We start from the raw sequence: 22,809 nt of genomic DNA, 5'->3' as shown, positions 1-22,809 counted from the left end.
ATTCTGACCCTCTCAGTGTTTGCTTTTGGTCTTACCTGCGGGCGAATTATGTCATCTCATTCCCGGGTTTCATTTTTGTTAGTCAGGGTTTAAGTTCGTTCGAACTTTGCTCCATTCAACGGCCTGACCCATAAAACGACTTGTGTCATAGGACCAGGTCATCCAATTCCAGGTTCCATTTTTGATGGCCTGGATTTCGAGTTTTCAATGCCTCTCCCTAACAATGGGGGTATGAGATGAATGGATTCGCCAATCATTTTTATAACCAACGGCTGTGCTAAACAACCAATGAAAACGTTTCAAAATTATTATAAAAATTGTCGAATTTTGGATTCAATCAGTTCGCCATTAACTACACCATGGACCGCATTTGATTCTTAGCCGCCATCTTGGTTACTGATCTGAACTACGCCGCCATCTTTGTTCAACACAATGTCTCAAAACTTAACAAGGACAATAGCTGAGTCTTAACAGGATTAAACGAAACAATCCATTTCTTACCCAAATCCATAATAGAACGCAAACCAGTATCTAGATCCATGCATACTTTAACTGGTCTGAAAAAGATGGGCAAGAACCAAACCAGAATAGAGGGTGGTGTCATCAGCATAAATGTTAACTGTCTGAATATTTTCAGGAATGTCATTTATATAGAAAAAACAGTGTTGGATCTAGAATACAGCCCTGAGTAACATTGAAAATAAATTTTTAACATAAAGTTCCTTTCAATAGGTCAATGGTGCAAGACTAGAGCTATAGATACTCTTAAGTTTTTAACGACTTTTTATTCATAGAGAACAAAAACTCATTATGTTCATCAACAATGTCTATTCACTATATATTGCTTCGTCAATAAAGAATTTTTTTTTAACAAACGTAAGTTTTTGTTACCTTTAAATAGAAATTGGTTAAAAAAATTGAAGTGTGTGTATATATATATATATATATATATATATATATATATATATATATTTATTTATTTTGAGAAGTTTAGAGGAGATAAGCCATCGGTACTGTTGGTTTCAAACCTAATATTAGGGATCCATTTTAGGTCCCAATATCAAGCTCTCTTTGGCCGATGATGGTACAAAAAAAATTGTATTAATTATTAAATAATCAAGTGTTAAAAACAGGACAACATAACGGGGTTTTCCCTAATCGATGAATTTTGAAGTTATACTTCTGTCTTTCGAGGAAACAAATAGTCAAGTAGAGCAAGGAAAAAGTAATGGTCAGGATAATTAGCATTACAAGTGTATGCTGTATTTTCATGGACATCGGCAATATTACATACCTAATGTACTTCAACAAGTCATATCTTTTTTATTTGTTGGTCAATTTTTAAAATTATATTGCTGAAAAGAGAATAAAATAAGAATTCTAATGATGTTAATTTATTTTTCTTTTATGCGTTCAATATTTTTATACTCAAAGTTAAAAATGAAAAAATGGTAAAAAATAACGGCAGCAAAAAGGGAAACTGTTTTTTCAATGTTTACATTTTATACGTTATGTTTGGATACATATGCACGGAGTTAAATTTGATAAGATATGGCTGAAATTTTACAGGCTATATAAGCATAGAAATCCATCTCTACTGGACTTTAATTTATATTTTATGACCACAGGAAGCAAAGTTACGACCGAGCAAAGTTGACGAAGAATATTTCAAAATTGATAAGATAAATCGTCATATATCATCCATTTTCATATAGATAATAATTTCAGAATTATTTTCATGTATAATATGTAAATATTTGATTATTATTAATTGTGCAGAAATTTCTTTAAAATGTTATCTTTTATAGAAATTCAAATCCGTTTACAGAAAAACTGCTCGCTAAGCACCAATGCGCCTAGTTGACTGAAGTATTCTTAAAAATAGAAAACTGTTTTTCTGCTTTCGTCTTACCAGTCATTTTTTATTCTGAGTTTGTCAATTTAAAAAAAATTATTTTCAAATTTTTCAAATTTGATTTCCAAACAATACTATTTTGTTATTTTTAACGCTTTTAGTACACATGTACTAAAAGCGTTAAAAAACAACAAAATGTACTAAGTACATGCATTTAACTTCTAACTTGTACTTAAGGTAGAATTGTCAAAAAAATAAAATAAAACAAAATAAAAAATAAAAAGTACTTGTGCACTTATGCTGAAATAACATTTAGAAACCCATTCTTAACATGGGGAAGGAAGGGTGTCTTTTTGTTAACTATTCTGTACTTTCATCTAACAATTAACAATGCTGAAAACGAATATTGAATTTAAATTTTCGGCAAATAAGTAGCTTTCAAGATGTCATTTCTTACGTTATTGCTGGTGGCCATCTTGGTATATGCGTTTGTGCATAGTTTCTCGGGTTTGCATGCTTGCGCATACCAAGATGGCCACCAGTGCTAACATAAGAAATGACATTGCTTAATATTCAGAAAACTACTTATTTGCAGAAAATTTAAATGTGATATTAGTTCTAAGCATACCTAAAACCTATAGAAGTAATCATTTTAAATGTTAAGGTGGAAACAAGGTAAAAATTTACTGTTTTATTTCTTTGTTTACGTAATTGAATTTTCAGTAAAACAACAGAATAGAAATGACAAAAATAGTTGTTTATCAGGATTCCTGGTATCCTGGTACTGTGAAAGTTACATCGAGGATTCATGTGGAGATGATTTATGGTTGCATTTCAGAAAATAGGGGTATATTTTGGGTCAGATAGAGAGGATTTACAAAATTGAAAATTGGACTGGTCACAAAATGCTTTCTGGTCGACTATGGGAATTTCCATCTTTTATAGAAATCCAAAATCTATATAAAAATTTTTTTTATTTATTTCTGAGATTAATTCATATCTACTCAATTTTTTTTTTATTTGAGGGGAGTAGTAAATATCGACCATGAATGCTCTTTAGACATTCAATGGCTACACCCAAGATTAAGCTCTCCTTTGGTGAGGAGGCAGGAAAATGCCTATTTTCAATAAAGATATATTTAAATACCACTATAATACTTAGTTTTGTTCATAAATAGACACCTACTGTATGATACCATGTGCCAGTTTAAAAAGAACAAGGCCGAGAGCCATTATTCGCATGCTCTCGTGTAATGAATGAATGTGTGAATGTAGGATTGACATGAAATTCTTAAAGATAAACTAAAATGACCGAAAAATGGGCTGAAATTACTTAAATAAATAAAAAGTAAATGACTTAGAATGAACTGAAGAATGACTTGAATGCTTAAAAAATAACTGGAGTCCTTCAAAAACAACTTGAATGCTCTGGAGAATGACTTGAATAGCTCTGAGACTGGTTGTAAAGTGGGTGATCATTTTACATTAAATTAATACAGAAAAGTGATACCCCACTTTATATCACAATAAGTACAACATGTAGTAAGAACAGATACTACACTTTGATCTTGGCCAAAAGGCCAAGAAAAGAGTATTTATTTGCTCCTTCACCGAGCAAATTAGGCACAAGGCCGATTTTTAATGTGAGGAGTAAAGGGGAAATGGGGACCAACTCCCCGGGGAGTAGGGGAGCTGGATAGTGACAATTGGTATAAAGGGTTGCCCCTACATTGACCAAGGTCTTATATGTGAAGCTGCCGCCACATATGGCCTTTGCTTGCAGTATCTGTCGGAACAGATACTACACTTTGATCTTCATATTTAATTTATTTCGTTTAAAGAAAAAATTACAATTTAAAAAATTCCACACTTTGATCTTGGCCAAAAGGCCAAGAAAAGGTTAAAAAGCTAAGAACAGCATGTATTAACAACAGACCTTTGATCTTAACCAAAAAGGTCAAGTACAAAAGTATTACGGATAGACCGACCAACAGAGTGACTTATAGAGTCGCTTGCAGGCGACTAAAAATTGAAATTTGTACATCTTACTTTATAATTCATGGCTTATGGTAAAGAGATACATCATATTTGAGTGCATAATCCGAAAGAGCACACAATTTTACATAAAAGTGCCAAGTTTTATGAGAGTAGCTTGAAAAATAAATAAATGGTGGCAAAATTACCGAATTTCTTGAAATGTTGATGTCTGTAATTTAACTCACTATGTCAACAGAAAAGCCTAAATTTTAGCATTTAAAATTCTTATAACTTTTGAACCACTGATGGTATTTGCATAATTCAAACGGTTCTAAGCATCTTTTACATAGCTCTTTTCATGCAAGTTGATAAAATAACAATTATCTAAAAAGAAAAAAAATCAACTTGTAATGCTAATATAAGCTTGAAAATTTTGAAATTGTGCTAGTAGACATTGATCGCAAGGGTAGGAAAAATTCGTAATCTTTTATATAAATCTCACCTGTCTGTTTAAATGTATGCATGTATGTCTGTCTGTCTGAAACTTTCGACAGAGTCAACGGATTTTCACAAGATTGGTATCGTTTTGAAGCTCAACCTTCTGATGACAAATATCGAAAAATTGGCTAAAGATTAATTCCTTCACCCTCAACTGGGCACTTTTCTACAAGGAGGGGTCGCTTTTTTGCTGATATTTTCGAAAGTCATCCCCTCTTTTCGATTGACAAGTCTTAATTTAAACCTTCGCCACTTTCGGTTTAGCGATGGACGCAATGGCAAAGACGTCACTTTTTTTTTTCATATTCTTTTCTTCCTTCGCAGTATGGGTTTGAGCCTGCCTGCCTACTACCACTTTTTTTTTTTTTTTTTTGCTCAACTCCAAAAATCCAGACAACGCCGGGCACCCAGGCTAGTAAACAAATAGAATGCAATGATATCCGGTCAGTACATTTTGCTGAACAAAATATATGTCTGTGTGAGGGGGTGTAAATTGAAATAAAAATATTACCTATTTTTGTTTCAGTCAAAGTCATTTTGTAACAACGGTGAAAAAACTTTTACTTAATAAAAACACAGATTTTTGAATAATAAAATAAATCATGTTTGAAATGCACTTAGATCAAACAGAACCAACAAAATAAAAAAAATAAAAAAAGTACATGAACGAGCATTTTAAGTGGTTGCAACTGATCAGTTATCTGGCATATAATCAATGGTTTGAACATTTATTTTTCAAATAAATTTTAACTTAGCATTCGATTCTCTTCATGTAAAGCAAACAAATCATTTTGTAAAATAGCAATGTCTGTTGCGACCTATCAGTTAATGAGCAGTCAACAATTTGATGGCATTGTGCCAACAAACTTAGCAATCATCGCCATTTTTGTACGCATGATTGCAATCAAAGCACTTTAACTCGAATGTTTCACAACAATGATTATGCAACAGTAACTTGAAAATTATCAGAATTAGTGTCTTATATGTATGTTTAAATTTCATTGGCCTTTTGGTCAAGATCAAAGTGTAGTATCTGTTCTTCAGATGCTGCACTTCCATTTCTTGTTCTCTTTCGGTGGAGGATCAGTCCTTCACGACTGAGACAATTTTTTTTATTTTTGTACCTTTTCTCCACGTTAAAAAACGACCCTGGTGTCTAACTCTGTCCCGTGGGGAGGCATAGTAAATAGGTACAATCAAATATATGTATTTCAAATTTTATTGGAGTTCTGTCCACCATGAGTCACTTAGAGGTGGAGGGCATGTAGATATTTAGCATAGGTTGTAATGTAGAGATTTCATATTCAGACAGTACCTTCATCAGTAATATAAGTAGTAGTTTCGAATTTAGACAGACTTCAAATCTTCATTAGTAATAAAATTAATATTTTAATTTCGGATTCAAACAGATACTAAATCTCCATTAGTAATAAGTGTAACATTTATGCTTATTGAAAATGTCTTTCTAAAAATATGATTCCCATGCATTTTTTTTTTCAGGTGAAAAAGCTGATGCCTAATATACCAGATTGCTCTACTTACTGTGAAGGATAATAGATATTGGTCACCAAACCTTACACAAATTCATCTAATTGTTTTTTTTTTTTTTATATATAAAATGAATTCAACTTTTAATGTGTTTGGAATATTACCAACATAATGACATTCAAGGGAGATAATTCCTTTTTCTTTCACATAAACAAAAAAAGGCAGATTTCTCTCCTGAAAATTTGAATCATTTCCTTTGCCATAATAATGTTGATAATTTCTGCAATATTCCACATAAGACAAAAAATTGCATTTATTTTAGAACTCGTCTGGATGCCCGGTTGTTTGGAGGAGTGTGTGTTGAGTGAAAAAAAAAAGTGGTAGTAGGCAGGCAGGCTTGAACCCAAAGGCGGAAAAGAAAATTAAAGAAAATCTGATGCAACCTGAAGTTCGGAACATTAAAATTAGATAAAGTCAATCCAACCGATGTGATGACTTGCAAAAATGGCTCACAAAAATCGACCCCTCCTTGTAGAAAACTGCCCAGTTGAGAGTGAAGGAATTAATGTTTTTGGCCAATTTTTTCATATTTGTCATCCGAGACGTCAAGCTTCAAAATGATTTAGATCTTGTGAAGACCTGTCAACTCTGTCAAAAGTTTTAGGCAGACATACGTACATTTAAACAGACAAGTGAGATTTATATTATAGAAAACAAAACTACTGGATTCATTTCTTTAAATTACCCTTTCTCCTCTAAATTGAATATTAAAAAGATAGTAATAGCGTAGTTTTCGTTTCAGACAGATACCAAATCTCCATTAAATGAATACTCATCAAAAATTTATATTTCATATTTTCCTTGAAAATATCTTTCTAAAAGTAAAACTAATTTTCTTCTTTTTTTTTTTTTTTTTCAGATCCGTACGTGAAAATGTGGTTAATGCACGGCAACACAAGAGTTGAAAAGCGAAAGACAACCATCAAACGCCGAACCCTAAATCCGACCTTTGACGAAACTTTCATTTACGATATTTCTTGGGAAAAAATCCGCGAGTCCCAGATTCACGTCATCGTGATGGATTTTGATAAGTTAGGCCGTAATGAACTCATTGGAAAGCTGGTGCTGGGTTCTCGCAGCGGGCCTACGGAAATGAAACATTGGAATGATATGGTCTCAAAGCCACGACAGTCTGTGTCCCAATGGCATATACTTAAGGATTAAGATAAAATTAAACGTGAAACGAGGATAAAAACAAAAAAGGCTTAAAACAAATTTAAAAAAAAAACTTGACTTGAGCAGCAGTTTCTAACAACGGCAGCAATATTGTCAGTATCCAACCAAATTCAGTGATGTTGAAAGATGTGTGGTCCATGATATCTGTACTTAAGTCAACAAACCTATTAAGAAGCAAAGTTGGAGCTCAGTTTTTTTTTTGTTCTTTTTTTTATCTGGGAAGGTACAACTAGCACAACAAACAAATTAAAAAAGAAAACAAATCATTAGAGAAACTTTTCTGTCAGACAAAAAAAAATACATATTAAAAAAAAAAAAGAAATCAAAATATTGTCCAATTTTTTTTTTTTTTTGCCATAAGATCTGAAATATTTTCCTTTAAAACAACTCAAATTCATTATTCTGCTTTTTGATTGTGTGAATGGACAAATGTAAAAAAGTGAACACTTTTTTGGCTTTCATTTTTCTGAAGCAAACACATTTATATATATATATATATATATATATATATATATATATATATATATATATATATATATATATATATATATTGAAAAAGAAAAACAATACAAAATTATTTATATAATCATCATTGTTTCATTTTTATTTCAAGACTTCCTAGAGATGATTTTCAAAATAAAAACGAACCGTTGATGAATATACAAATAATTTTGAATTTTCCTCTTTCATTTTTCTGAAGCAAACACATTTATATATATATATATATATATATATATATATATATATATATATATATATATTGAAAAAGAAAAACAATACAAAATTATTTATATAATCATCATTGTTTCATTTTTATTTCAAGACTTCCTAGAGATGATTTTCAAAATAAAAACGAACCGTTGATGAATATACAAATAATTTTGAATTTTCCTCTTTCATTTACCATCAGGCTGGAATATTATTTCCATCTCATATATATATATATACATACATACATACATACATACATACATACACACACACACACATTTTCTTGGTCAGAATCTATCCCCTAATGTTTATTATTGGCTAGTTTTGGACCTTAAAATAGTTTTTAGCTCCTTACATAGAGTGGCTTTAGGCCTTGTCTGGAGCTATATATATATATATATATATATATATATATATATATATATATATATTAAATATGTGTGCATAAGTCTTCAGTGCATTTTATATTAAAAGAGCAATAAACAAGTTAAAACTGTTCAAGAGAAAATATGCAAGAGAAGCCATTTTAAGATGTCATGACAATTGGACATTTGCAAATGCCATGGTATTTTGCATCTTAGCGTAAATGTAATTGCAAATACGAGTGACTGGGTAAGTTATAGTTTATTAGATACATTTAGTAAAAAAAACATTAGAATAATTTTTTTTGTCTGTTTTTTTTTTTTTTAGTGCTTTGCAGAATTAGTCCATTCTTCATTGTCAAGAAATTGAGAAAAAAAAAAAGTGGCAGGTAATTCATTTAAGAAATTTCAATATAGTTAATAGAAAAAAAAAAACAAAAACTTTTTTTTTTTTTTTTAAATAAACTGAGTCTAAAAGGTTCCTGTCAATATGCTTTCTGTATAAATCTAACATCATTCCCTCCCTCCCCTTCGCAATTTACATACATACCTCCATAAAATTAGCTTGTTTTTATTTTTTACATTTTCGGTATAGCTAACCTTCCAAAGTTGAAAGGCTGCTTGGATAATGATGCCATTGAAAAGAAAATGACGCAGCCAGATGTCAACAGTGATCGTAAATTTTTATAGCCTAACTGACAAAACATTAGAACAGATGCTAAACACGGCACTTTATTTTGATTGTGTAAATGTCTGGATGTACAATTAGAGAAAGAAAAAAAAAATAACAAAAACAAAACAAAAAAAAAAACAATCTTAGAATGACAGATAGAGTGTTGGACAAATAGATAATTAGAGAATTAGCACTGTCTATCTACACACTTATAAGCTATTGGTTTTTAAAAAACTTAAAACGTCAAAGGAGTTGCCATTAAGCGAGTATGCATATTTAAGTCTTTAAAAGCTTTCTGTGTACGTTGAAGTATCTGCGTAAATTTAATGTGTAGTGCAGTTTGAAGGCAACAAAACAATAATAAAAGCCAACTGGAATGACCTATAAAAAAGCATTTAATCTGAAACAGGATAGAAAATAATGTATTATCTCTCGTGGATAAATAGTGGAAACAATTTTGTATCTTAGTCTAGCATTAACTATTTCTTAACTTCTAGTCTTAACGTGTACATGTACTTAGAAAATATTTATATTTTTCATTAAAAAAATATTTAATGAAAAAAAATATATATTTAAATGCTTTTTAGTAGATATTGGTCTCAAATGCAATGCAATATCTATTAGTAAAATTTAAATGCTTATGACAGAATTAGGTTTCATTCAAAAAAAAAAAAAAAAAAAATTCTTTCTCTATTTTCCCTTTTTTTCGACATGCGTTTTCACAACTGGAATCCAGCATATTAAAAAACCCCTCCTCAAAGAGAAAGAATAGAAGTCATCACACATACCATGACACAGATCAATTACCATTTTTTTTTAATTTTTTTTTTTTTTTTTACTTTTAATCACGAATAGCTTCTATTAAATTTAGTAAATCTGTATCATTTTTTTTTTCCAAAAAACGTGCATGGAGAAGATTAAAAAAAAAAATATTAAAAAAAAAAAAAAAAAAAGAATGAAATCCCTCTGATTTTATTGGCCAATAATTTGGAAGCAATAAAATACTTTTTTAAAAGAGGAGGGTAACTAGAACCTCGATCGTAATGCACTTGATCAATCATAATTCGATACTTTAGAATTTTATCTTTAGAAGAATTTCATAATTACAAGTCGAGCTAATTAATTTTACCTGCTTGCATGTGGTTCTCCATGTCATTTGACCTTGAAAATTTCAGAATGTAGAGAACTTGGTAAATCTGTGATATACTAAAATAAAATTTAATTAAAGACAAAATTAAAAAAAACAAAAAAAAACAGTTCCTTCTTTTCTTTTTTTTTTTTTTTTTTTTACATGAATCATGCTGAAAACTGGGAGGAATTCTCTCAGATCCATTCCTAGTATATTTTGTTCCAAGTTGCATACATTTTAAACCAATTCTCTCAGATTTAAGTTATATGGCTTGACTATGCTAAAAAATATTTTGTTATTTTTAATTTTCTTATTTCTCATGATTAATTTTAAAACAGAAAAAAAATCAATAAGTTAGTTTGACTTAAAAAAAATGTATTCTTACATTCCTTTGTTTTTCTTTTGAGAGTAATAACCTGTTTCACTGACCAATATGTTCTACTTTTATGTGAAAAAAAATGAAAAAAAAATTTCCAATTGTAGAAAATATTTGTTGATTCCTTTTTATGTTATTTTTGTGGTTCACACAGTGATTAAAAATGTGTTGCTTTATATATGAAGAAATAAAATTCCTTTACAACCAAATGACCTTTTTGGCCAACAGGACTATTCCTCATAGTTTTATTTTTTAATGCATATTTAAAAAAAGATGAATATTTTTTTTTTTTTTATGCTGCTTATCCGAAAAGAAACCAAAATGAAATCCAGGAAAACTCATTTGCATGCTTTAGGTCAACAATTTTAAAGTATTATTTTTATCCCCTCCACTCCCCTTCCCTACTTATTTCTGTTATTAAAAGCTTTAGAAATAAAATAAAACTTTTTTTTTGTTCTTTTCTTTCGCTTTTTCTGTCATTAAAAACTTTAATAACAGAAAAAAAATTTTTTTTTTTATTTTATCTTTCTTTTTCTGCCATTAAAAACTTTAGAAATTAAAGATGTTTTTTTTTTTTTTAATTTTATCTCTTTTTTAATTAAAAACTTTAGAAATGAACTAAGAAAACTGTTTGTTTTATTTTATCTCTCTCTCTTAATGAAATACAATTTGTGATCCATATTTTTCATTGATTTCTTAAACATCTTAGAGAACTGTAAGGGTTGTTTATTGAATATAAAACCTACACTGATGTAATTCGATTAAAACTAATAAAAAAAAACACTATAATGCAAAGATTTCTTGAAATAGCACAAAAAAAATTCTTTACAAACAATTGTTTCTGATCAAGAAATGTTAATACTATTTTCTATTGAAATCTGGGATTGGTATACCAGAAGAATTTTTGCTCAAATTTCATTATAATTAATCAGTAATTGAAAATTCATTTGCAGTCTCGTCATTATCTTACATTTTCTCCACGAAGATTAAATTAGTTTAAATGTGTTTATAAGTTTCTAAACTGAAATATAAATAAATGGCTTGGATTAAATATTTACCTTGAAAAAAAAAATGATTTATTTTCTAAAAAAATAAATAATTTTTGTAGGTAAAGGTATTTTTATCTTTTTATATATATATATATATATATATATATATATATATATATTTGTCAAAACAGTTATGGTAAAATTGATTTCCATACAACTAAATGTAAATTTATACAATAAAGTAAGAAAATAGTTATTTCCTTTTTTTCTATTTTCGTCACATTTTTTAGGATAAAATTTCAAATACTGTAAGATGTAATTTTATATCCTTTTCATAGAAATACTTTATCATAGTACCAATAATTTAAAAAAAAAGGGGGTCTATAATTTTGTAGAAGAGTATAATCATCAAAACCGCCAAAAGCAAATTAATTTTAGTCATATTATTTGAATTCTTCCTCCTCTCAAAAATTAAGAAACGTAAACTTCGGTTCCTAATTCACAGTTCAATTGGATTTTGAAAAATCCTAAAACAAATTAAAAGCCATTAGTACTAAAATTTAATAATTTACAATACGATACAATACAGTGAGAAGGAACACAGGCCTATACACTCGAGATTACAGTTTCTCAATACACATCATCTCTAGATGTGTAGTCAAAGCAAAGTGGGTGATTCCTTTAATGTTTGTCTAGTCTGGCTTTAAAAGATATTGAGCGATTCTGCAGATACCACTTTTTCTGGCAGCTGGTTCCACACACGTTGCGAGAAAAAGTGTTCTCGAACAGACCCAGCTGCTCCCTTCTGATGTCGCTACTTATCCAAACACAAGGAAATAAAGTTTACCCATGAACATGTGTTCCTGGGTATCACCCATTATCAGCATGGCTATACTTTCTAGCAAGGGATCAAACTTACAACTACATAATCGGCAGTCTAGCATTTTACTACTGAGCCACGACGTCATTTATTCATTAAAATATTATGCCAGCAACATGAAAAACTTTTTACGCCAATTTAAAATAAAAAGTATTTCCATTTATCTTTCTATTTTGTATTTCATGTAGAAAGTTAAAATATTCCATGTTTTTCTTCATCTTTCTATATAATAAAGTAATCTCGAATTTTTTCTCCTGCATCTACAGTTCCAATATGAAAATAAGTAAATCTAAAAAATTCTTAAACAAATCTTTCAAACATGTACAACATTTTTTATACAGCGTTTCATAAAACTACTATTTTTAACATTTTTTTAGACTAGCAGTTCCGCCCGGCTTTGCTCGGGCCCTATATACTGTTCATAACTTTATATGCATATGCATATAAAAATGTGTGCATATGTACAGTAATGCCTTTCTATATAATAGGCTTCCTTAACTACCATAGAGAAAAGAAACCGCAGATGTCAATTTTTTTTTTAACTTTAACCCCAACTGTGACCCTTTTAACATTTGTTTTCGGCTCAAATTAAATTAAAACATTTGACCCATGTCCAAGTAACCTGTATCTAAAATTTCAAGTGTTTAGACCCAAAATTGGTGGAGGAGTTTGGTAGAGTCTGCAAAAGTCAACTCTGTAAGCTTTGACCTCTTTCCAGCCAAATTTTTGCCCAAAAACTGATTTAAAGGCTTGCTGCATGTCTGAATACCCTTTATGTAAAATTTCAAATGTTTACACCTAAAATTGGCTTGTAAAATCTTTTAAACTTTGACCCCTTGGAAGCCAAATTTTCAGAAAAAAATGATTAAAAAGCTTGCCCTATGTCTGAATACACTTTATGAAAAATTTCAAATGTTTAGACCCGAAATTGGCTGAGTAATTTGGTAGAAACCGCAGAGGCCAATTTTTCAAAAACTTTGATCCCAATTATCACTCCTTAACATTTGTTTGGAGCTCAAATTAAATTATAAATATAGATCCATGTCCAAGTAACCTATGTCTAAAATTTCAAGTGTTTAGACTCACAATTGGTGGAGGAGTTTGGTAGAGTTCTCAAAGATCAATTCGTTGAACTTTGACCCCTTAACAGCCAAATTTCTGTCCAAAAACCGATTAAAAAGATTTTCCCAAATCTCAATACTCCTTATGTCAAATCTCGAGTCCCTAAGACTGTTGGTAGGAAAGTGTACACAGACAGACACACAGATATTTTCATTTTTATAGATATATAGATTCCTCTGCTAGATTCTTGATCATACATTTGCTTTTTTAATTTATTTTTTAACTCATCAAAATCCCTAAAAATATGATCATATTTTACTAATAATAAACTCAAAATTTCAAATATTTGGTAGAAATTTAAACTTAAAATCGACATTTCTTTGGCTTTATTCTCAATAGAAAAAAAAAATTAATCCTGCCAGATAAACATGAAAAATCTGAACATCAATTGTAAAAATGTCTATATTTGCTTGCTTTTTTGTTTTGTAATTTATTTATAAACTTCATATTTTCTCCAACTTTAAAATAACATTTTAGCTACTAAAATCATAATTTGGATCCTACACTTTTAATCAATCAAAAATCGATAAGAAATATAAACACATTCCACTAATAAATAATAGATATAAATAGAAATAAATCCAAAATTACAAATAATTTCATTAAAAATTATATTCTCAGTAAAAAAATAAATAAACATTTTAATCTTGCCATATCAGTTTATGAAATTTATATCCATTTTTTGATTAAGGAGGATTATCAGGCGATTTACAGAAATCTTGTGAGTGCATATGAAAAATATTGTTTATTAGAAATTAATTTCACTTAGCATTGTTTCAAATCTGCTAATGTTTCTTTAGTTTCAATGTTTCATGAAATATTGTTCCAATCTCCATCTTTTTTTTTTTTTTTTTTAATTATCAATCAGCATTTTAAATTTTTTTAAAATCATTTCCAGCACTTGAATATGCAATATTACTATTGCGATACTTATGCAATATAAGGACCATGTTATCATCAAACTCGTCTGGGAAGTTTACAGAAAATGCCAGGTGCTAAACGAAAGTTTTGTCATTTTTTTTTTTTTTTAGGCAAATATTGGCAATTTTTTTTTCCTTGAAAAATATACTATTTCTGGAAGTACGAAGCTAATCTTATAAAAAACAATTTTTAAATGGAAACAATATTGTTGAATAATTGGACAAATTCGACAAAACATATTAAAAATTAAAATCCAAATAAAACAAAAAATATATTCGTTGTAAGGTTTCATGTATAAGTATTCATTTTTTAAATAACCGATTGCAAACAAAATTTTTGATTTTTTTATGATTTTCATTATTTTTTTTTTGTTCAAATCAAAATATTTTAATTTTTTATAACAAACCAATGATAGCAAACAAATGTTTTCTCTGCAATTTTTTTTTTTTTTTTTTGTTTACAAGGGTATCACCACTTATCACAGCCCGAAGGTTGCACAAAGATAAGAATTAATGCATGTAAGATGGTAGTTTAGTAATTGTTAATGGTGTTGATAAGGTAGAACTTGGATTATTTAAGGGGACGGCTCAACAAGAACTTGTTTACATTGGACTTGAAGGCTATCATAGTGTAGTCAGCCAGGAAGCAGACCAATGGAACAATGTTGCACATGTGAGCAGTTCTAAGAAAGACGCTTTGTTCATGGAATCTGTGTTTAGATTTGGGCACATATAGAGAGTGGGGAAAATTGTTGATAGTGGTTGTAGCTAGTCGAGTGTTTTTTTTTTTTTTTTCTTCAGCACCTTCCAGCCAAACCGGACAATTCTGATGATATCACGGTTCTTATATTGCTTAAGTACGAACATTTCTTTCATAAGATTATAAAAAAAAAAAAAAATATATATACTAAACACAAAGAAAAAAGCTAATTATACTAATCCAAATGTGTTTCTCCTATTTTGTATTACAATATTTCATATAATTTCTGCATTGAATATTGCCTATTGAACTTTTTCTTGACAGGGAGCTTGTACCTTAATCTTCAAACAAAAATGGTTCCAATTTTGCTATAAAGATAGATTTGGCCTTTATCCAGACAACAAACGAAATTTCCAAAAGAACTGTGCACGAGTTAAGAAAAAAAAAAAAAAAAAAAAAAAATTTCTCCCCAGATTTATGGTAAAAACTTATTCTGCACATGAAGATCTCAGACATTGAACATTCCGTGTAAGTCCAGAGTTCAACTTAATCAAAAATAAATAAATAAAAGATAAAAAAAATACAGAAAAAAAATCTTTCTAATGCATGTACTCGGCATGAACCGATGATGTCATACTCCAAACATCATAAAAATTTAATAGTATTTTATGAGCAAGCAACACATTGTATCTGGATCCTCCATTTTTAATAAACGGAGAAAACTCAATCCTAACTACTAAGATCAAAATCAGCTTTGTAATGGCTACGATTTATCATTTAAATCACTAAAAAATGTAAAATTGTGATTATATATATATATATATATATATATATATATATATATATATATATTCAAGCAGGCATTATTGAATACAATGGAGATAAATCTGCTTTATAATTTTTTTTTTTTTTGTTTGATTTTCCATATCTTTTTTATATCAAAATCGAAAATATTAATGAAAGTTTCATAGCTATCACGAACACTTTCAATCTGATTGTGGATCATCTTTAGGTGAAATATATGGAGTTGATGAAATGAAAGTAATAGGAAGTAGAAAAGTTAAAAGTAAAATACACAAATTGTATTAAGTGATGGGAGGTTCAAAATATATAAAAAGTTTATTTAAAATCAAATATATATAACTACTTGATCAAATGATACAAATATATATATCAAAATTGAACACGTATGCAGAAAAATTTGAAGCCATCCAACGCAAATCCATGCGTTGGATGGCTTTGAAACATTTCTACATATGTGTTCTATTTTGATTTCCTATTTACCAATGACTTAAAACAGGAAACCAACCAATTATATTTATTTATATATATATATATATATATATATATATATATATATATATATATATATATATATATACACACACACTTGATCATTTTACGAGATCTTTGGAATGGTACATTTTTGTTTCATGACGAGTATTAAAGATTTTTTTCTTTTAAATTAGGTTGACTTCTGCACTTGCCCCGAACATTCTAATTTCTGATTATTCATCTTATCTGCTTTTTTTCTTTTTTTTTTTAAATTGTTTCCCTTCTTCCAACAAAACACACAAATGTGTCTTGTATAATGCCCCCTTCTATCAGTTATTCGTCTGTATGAATTGATATTATCTTCTGATAACTGTTCATTGTATCAAAAAATAAGGTTCAGGGTCAGTTGATCAAACATGTAATTTATAGTGAGAAAAGAAACAATGGTTCAAAATAAGATATATTTCTGGTAATATTTATCTTTTTTGTTTGTAGTCTGTTCTCTGGTCATCTTTCCCATTTTTTTTTTTTTTTTTTTTTTTAGCTTTCATTAAAAAATATATTTATACAATTAGCCAAAAACTGACAATGTCATAAAAGCAAGCCACAATAATTTGAAACTTTGAAAAATGTTGACTTATTTTCAATATATATATATATATACGCACACTCACATAAACGGATAACAAAAATATAAAATTACAGACTGGTTGTCGACTGACATACTTCAAACATGGAGAAATGTTCTAACTCAATGTTATTAAAAACAAAAAACGTTTCCTTGATTTTAACATTTCACTCAAATATCAATATATGCACAACTGACCAAAGATGAACAACTTGTAACATTATGCAATGGATTAAAATAATTCTCCTTCAGAAACAATAGTAGAAAAGAGAAATGGAAACAAAGAAAAAAGTTTCCCCAAAATACAAAGCTAATATTTTACAGTACAAATTTAATTAAAAAAAAAAAAAAAAAAAAAAAAAAAATATCAGTTGTGTTTTTCCTTTCAGCTATTGATTATAAAGGGAGATAACCAATGATGACAAATTTTTTTTTTGGTCATTTTTTTTTCCCTCCTCCATATTGCAGCTGATTCAACGTCCAACCTTATTTTGTAAACAAGGTCACATTGAATGGTTTCTTTTGTTTTTCTTAGTTGCACCGTATTTTCACACCCCATTAGTTTATTTTCTTCTTTAAAGAAAGAAATATTTTCTTTTTACTTACATATGTCAGATTAGTTTTCTTTTATCATCTTCCTGTTTTTTTTTCTGTTTTTCATTATGAGATAATGTAGGATTATAATAGCATTTACAAATGAAGCTCTTTCCTCTTCTCCCTTCCTAAACCCACGGCTTATAAATCTTGTATTATTCTAATCTCACTATCCAGATTTTTTTTTTTTATTATATACTAGCCATCATTGATTTGGTTAAAAAAAGAGGTTTCAAAAGATTAACTCTAATGTATAAAAGATTATGAAAATGTGTTGTGGGTGTAAAAAAATAGCTTCAAACTTTTAGGGTATTAAAAGCAAAGCCACCCCCTTAAACAAACATGAGGGGGCAGTAGTGGGAATCTTCATTGATACAAATGTATGAATGCTAATTAGGGTTTCCCCATTATAAGTGACCTCCCTTGGTGCCCCAGCTCCATTAGTGGAGGTGAACAGTTTACCCTGCCAACACCTTTCCAATCTCATGGTGGGTTATTCTGCCAAATTTAGTAGCTCTATGTGAAACAGTGAGTGTGCATAGGATTCCCCCCTGGGGCCTGACTCTGTTGTGGCTGTTGGCGGCTTTATAATATCTATTTTTGCTGCTTGACACCTCTTCTACCATTTTATGTGGTTCAGTATAATAGTAAATCATATAGAAGCCTATTTGTGTACAGACACATACAAAGACGGTGAGCTTTATTATATAGATTTAGGTTTGTTGCGAACACAAAGCCCCATAAATAGAGAAGAATATAAAGAACATTTTCTAAAATTATTGAAATTTTGTTGAGTTTTGTAAATATAAAAAAAATTATCAGGCTCCAAATAAAATCCACATGAGTAGGCTTTTGATATTACAAGAAAAAAATATGCAAACATTTTCGCCATAAACCTAAGAATATAAAAGCTAGTAAAATAATAAAAGTAATAACCAAAAAACATTGTAAGACCCGACTGACTGAACTGGCACTCATTCTAGGTGGGTCAAACTGGCTTCCTTCAAAGGAGGAAGTTTCATGAGAGTATGAAATTCACAAACGGTACTTAGTCGCGTTTATATCCAAGTTGGAAGATGACAACATTAGCTTTTGCAGAAAGGTGTCGACGTCCTCCTACATACAATGCCTGTAATTTCCAAATGATCACCCATCTGGTACTGACCAGGCTCAACATTGCTTAACTTAGGTGATCTAATGAGAACCAGTGTGCTAATGTGATTATACCATAACATTACAAGAGGATCAATTTGATTACCTTATTCAAATTGACATCATTTAATTGGTATATTTATTGATGAATTTAAATTTTTCAATACTCAAAATGCTGTTTTTTTTTTTGGTTTTAGTTTTTTTACATTAAAACTTTTTAGTTTTTAGTCCAAAAATTCAGTACGCAAAGTTAAGACGCCGGAAGTGGACTCTGTTCAGTTAAAATATGGAACAATATGGAAGTCACTAAACATGAAACAAAATACGAAAAAAAAAACATATTGAAATAATTTATTTCAAATAATTATTTTTAGTTTTAACACTCCTTATGCTATCACACACAAAAAAGAAAAAAGAAAAAATTTCGGTTTCGTAATTCAATTGAAAGTCGCCATCTTGTTTTATGATACACTATTTGTAACAAAATTATGTGAAAAAGTTTGTGAAGGACATTCTATCTAAAAATTAAAAACATATTAAAACTACTTACAGGAATGTAAAAAAATTATTTTTAAAATTACTTCCATATGAATATATTATAAATATATTAAATATTAAAAAGAAATATTTATAGAAATGTAAAAAAAAAATATAAGTTTCTTTAAGAGGTGGATGTAATTTGCTTGAAACATGGTATAGTATGTAGTTAAATGGAATGTGTAGAAGGCGGTACAATGCAGAGGTAACGGAAAGACACAAGCTGAATGAAGCAGGTGAGAAAGTTTTATCAATACAACTTACAAATACATGTGTACATATTGATATATTTCTTATACACATTATATTTATATTTGCACCGTGATTACCAGGGAAAGTCGGTCTGGTGGTATATCCGTGTTATATAATATTTCGAGAACGCTCTCTTCGTCAGATATTTATTTGACTTTGTTTGAACCAAAGTCAAATAAATATCTGACGAAGAGAGCGTTCTCGAAATATTATATAACACGGACATACCATCAGATAACCAGGTGACCACGGTGCAAATATAAATATAATGTGTATAAGAAATATATGAATATGTACACATGTATTTGTAAGTTGTATTAATAAAACTTTCTCATCTGCTTCAGCTTGTGTCTTTCCGTTACTTCGGCATTGTACCGCCTTCTACACATTCCAAGTTTCTTTTTTTTTATTATTATTATTGTTTGATAAAACAAGAACTGGTTTCGTATTTACTTCCATGCTTCATATTTACCGAAACAGTTCACTTTCAGCATATTAATTTTATGTACTAAATTTTCGGAATTTATCCGTTTTTTTATATTCATTAATTTAAGATTTAGACAAGAAACACTTACAACCAACTTTAAGATAGACAAAACAAGATAAGATAGACAAAACAAAAAAGCATAGCTTTCATTTTGTTATTTATAAATAAAAAAAAAAGGTAAAAAGCAATATTCTGTTTCTACTAAAAAGCAAACAGATCAATAGTTTTCACTTTATAAAACAATGCCTTCTTTTATATTAAAAATACTCTACACCCAAGGAAATTTTTGTTTACTTGAAAAAATAAAAATATATGAAGTTCGTTCTTTTAAAAAAAACTAGAGCTAAGAAATATTTTTATCTTTGTCAAGTGATTTTTATTCAATTTCTCGAGTTTATTTTTCTTTAGCAATATAAAGAAACTTAACTAAATTAGAAAGTTTGAACATTCTTTTCATAGGTAAATATTTCAGTCAAATTTTTTTTTTTTAACAAGGATGTCACCACATATCAAGGCTCAAAGGCCACTCGAGGATAAGGGTTAATGAGTGTACAGCGGTCACCGGGACAACCACGTAGTAATCGTTAATAGTGGAAATTGGGTGTATAATTTGATTATTCAAGGGGATGGCTCAAAAAGAACCTGTTTACATTGAAGACAACTATATTGTAATCAGCTGGAAAGCAGTCCAGTGGAACAGAGTCCCACAGACGGGCAGTTCCAGGGAATAAGCTTTTTTTCATGGGATCTGCATTTAGATTTAGGCACAGATAGAAAGTGTGGGAAGTTGTTGATAGTGGTTGTAGCTAGACGAGTGTTCTTTGTAGAAGTTTGGCAAAGAGGGGGGGACCATACATTGAAGCTTAGATGAGTACTTGCTGTGAAAATAACAGAGCAGAGACAGGCTTGCAACATCACTGATGTTAGTGAATTTTTTCCTCCTTGACGCAAGCATTGTTTGAATTGGAATATATAAGTTTAAGAAGCCAGTATAATTAATTTAAGAAACATTTATCTGTTTAAGATTAACTAAATTTCAATGATATACGTCATCTTCAAACATCGAATATGATTTTTCTTTTTTCCTTTTTCGTTACATGGTATCACTAACAAATGTTCATATGAAGCTGTTCAACAGCGATTTTTTTTTTTTTCTTCAGATGTTCGAATCAAGAGAAACACATGGCTTGCATGAAATGAATTAGTGAATGTTTTTAATACATCATCTGCAGGCAAAGTTACCATGCCATGAAAAAGGACGAAAAAGCCAAATTTACACGTAAAAATATTGAATTTCAAATAAACCAATGTTCTTTACTTAATTCTCATGTCGCAGTAATGAAAATATCCAAAAATTACGAAAAGACGAGGCAATAGAGAATTTTCTTCTATCTTCTTCTATAATATAAATCTCACCCGTCTCTTAGTGTGTGTGAATGTATGTATGTTTGTATATCTTGCTAAAACTTGTCAGCCGCATCGGACCGGGTGAAGACCATCTGAAAGACCAATCCCTCAGACGCATAACATCTGAAAATTAGGAAAAAAGATTAATTCCATGCTGGTTAACTGTACTATTTTTTGCAAGGAGGGGTCACTTTTTGCATCAAGATTTTTGCATACTGAATTTATGTTTAAAAAATAGGTTATGTTGAAGTGATAAGTTGTCGTGGCTGTGACAGGTAGCGCATTAGCTTTTTTCCCTTTTCCTCTTTCGCGTTTCAGGTTTGAGCCTGCCTACTGCAGGTAATTTTTTTTTTTTTTTTTTTTTTTGCAGTCGCACGAGCACTCACTGCTATTTTGATTGAAGGAAAAGTTTGGATTGATTTTTTTTTTTTCTTAGCGAGGGGGTTCTAGCACACAGGCTGCCGAAACTTCTGTTCTTTTCTGGGGGTTGCTCAATATCCTTAATATAGCAGCTCTGTCCAAACCAAATTTCATATCCACCCAGGTAACGTCGAGTATCCATGCTAGTTATATATGAAACAGTTTTTAAATACAATTAGTGAAAATTGAGTTTTGCTTAAAAAGAAACCAGAGAGTTTTAATCGTAACAAGGGAGGTAAGTATTTTCTGAAAACTTGGAAAATACTGGACCAATTTAGCAGAACTCGATTTTTGCTAATTGTCTTCAAAAATTTATTTGATTAATAGTTAAATTTTCTATCTTATCGTTTTTTTGTAATTATTAGATATGTTCATTACTGCGACACAATTAACATATCATTGGCTTTACTTGAAATTTAATATTTAAAATTTTGCTATAATGAAGAAGCACCGAAAAAAAAAAAGAAAATCAAATTGATTCTGTGCCTGATGATGACTTACATCAAAACGTGGTTGATTTTAAAGAAATATTTATTTTTAAAAAATCTGCATTGTATTACATATGTCAAACAAAAAATTCTTAATTTTTTTTAAATAGAAACGATATGTACCAGACCAAGGAGATTACTTAAAAGATTAAAAATTCCAATTTCCCATATCCTAAAATGCATAAATTAAGTTGCGTTTAGTTTTAACACCCACAGATGTCCTTAGAAACCAATGTCATCCTCAGGTTGTTCCTCTGAAGACACAAATATTTAAATGCAACAAAAATCATCTTAAGCTGAACGCAATACAAGCAACATTAACATTATTTTTTATTTTCCTTGTAAGAAAAGTGTACATAAATTTATGATTATATAAACTAAAAAGGTTTTTTTGTTTTTTTTTACCAGTAATTTCTAATCATCACTGAAAGTATGATTTAAAAAACTAAAAATCTTAACCATCATTAAAAGTATGGTTTAAAAAGCTAAAAATTTATTTTTAAACATTGCCTGCTCAGTTAATGGCTGTGTAGTAAAAATGAATAGATTCTTCATTTTGTGCAAACATGTATCCAGCAGTTTTTAAATTAAAATAGCTTTTCTCCTTCCTCACTTTTAGTATAGAAACTATTTAATACTATAAGTCATTTCTG

General features: G+C 29.5%; 1 protein-coding gene, 1 long non-coding RNA gene and 1 pseudogene across 8 annotated transcripts in view; 1 reads left to right on the top strand and 2 right to left on the bottom strand.

Annotated features, from left to right (window-relative positions):
- The window catches only part of LOC145291246 (synaptotagmin-7-like), a 398,599-nt gene extending 391,029 nt beyond the window's left edge, over nt 1–7,570 (top strand). Inside the window, exon 4 of the mRNA XM_080136853.1 lies at nt 6,738–7,570. Coding sequence (XP_079992979.1) covers nt 6,738–7,042 — 305 coding nt within the window. The 3' untranslated portion in view covers nt 7,043–7,570. The remainder of the gene's footprint in view (nt 1–6,737) is intronic.
- LOC145291247 (uncharacterized) overlaps nt 1–22,809 on the bottom strand; it is a 65,957-nt gene that overhangs the window by 20,444 nt on the left and 22,704 nt on the right. The window lies entirely within an intron of this gene.
- LOC145291695 (U2 spliceosomal RNA) lies at nt 3,322–3,447 on the bottom strand (annotated as a pseudogene).

Source organism: Euprymna scolopes, chromosome 12, assembly GCF_053919585.1.
Source record: "Euprymna scolopes isolate OS-2025 chromosome 12, ASM5391958v1, whole genome shotgun sequence".
In the NCBI taxonomy this organism is placed as follows: Eukaryota; Metazoa; Mollusca; class Cephalopoda; order Sepiida; family Sepiolidae; genus Euprymna; species Euprymna scolopes.
Note: the sequence above shows the minus strand (reverse complement) of the source record. Positions and strands in the feature narration are given on the sequence as shown.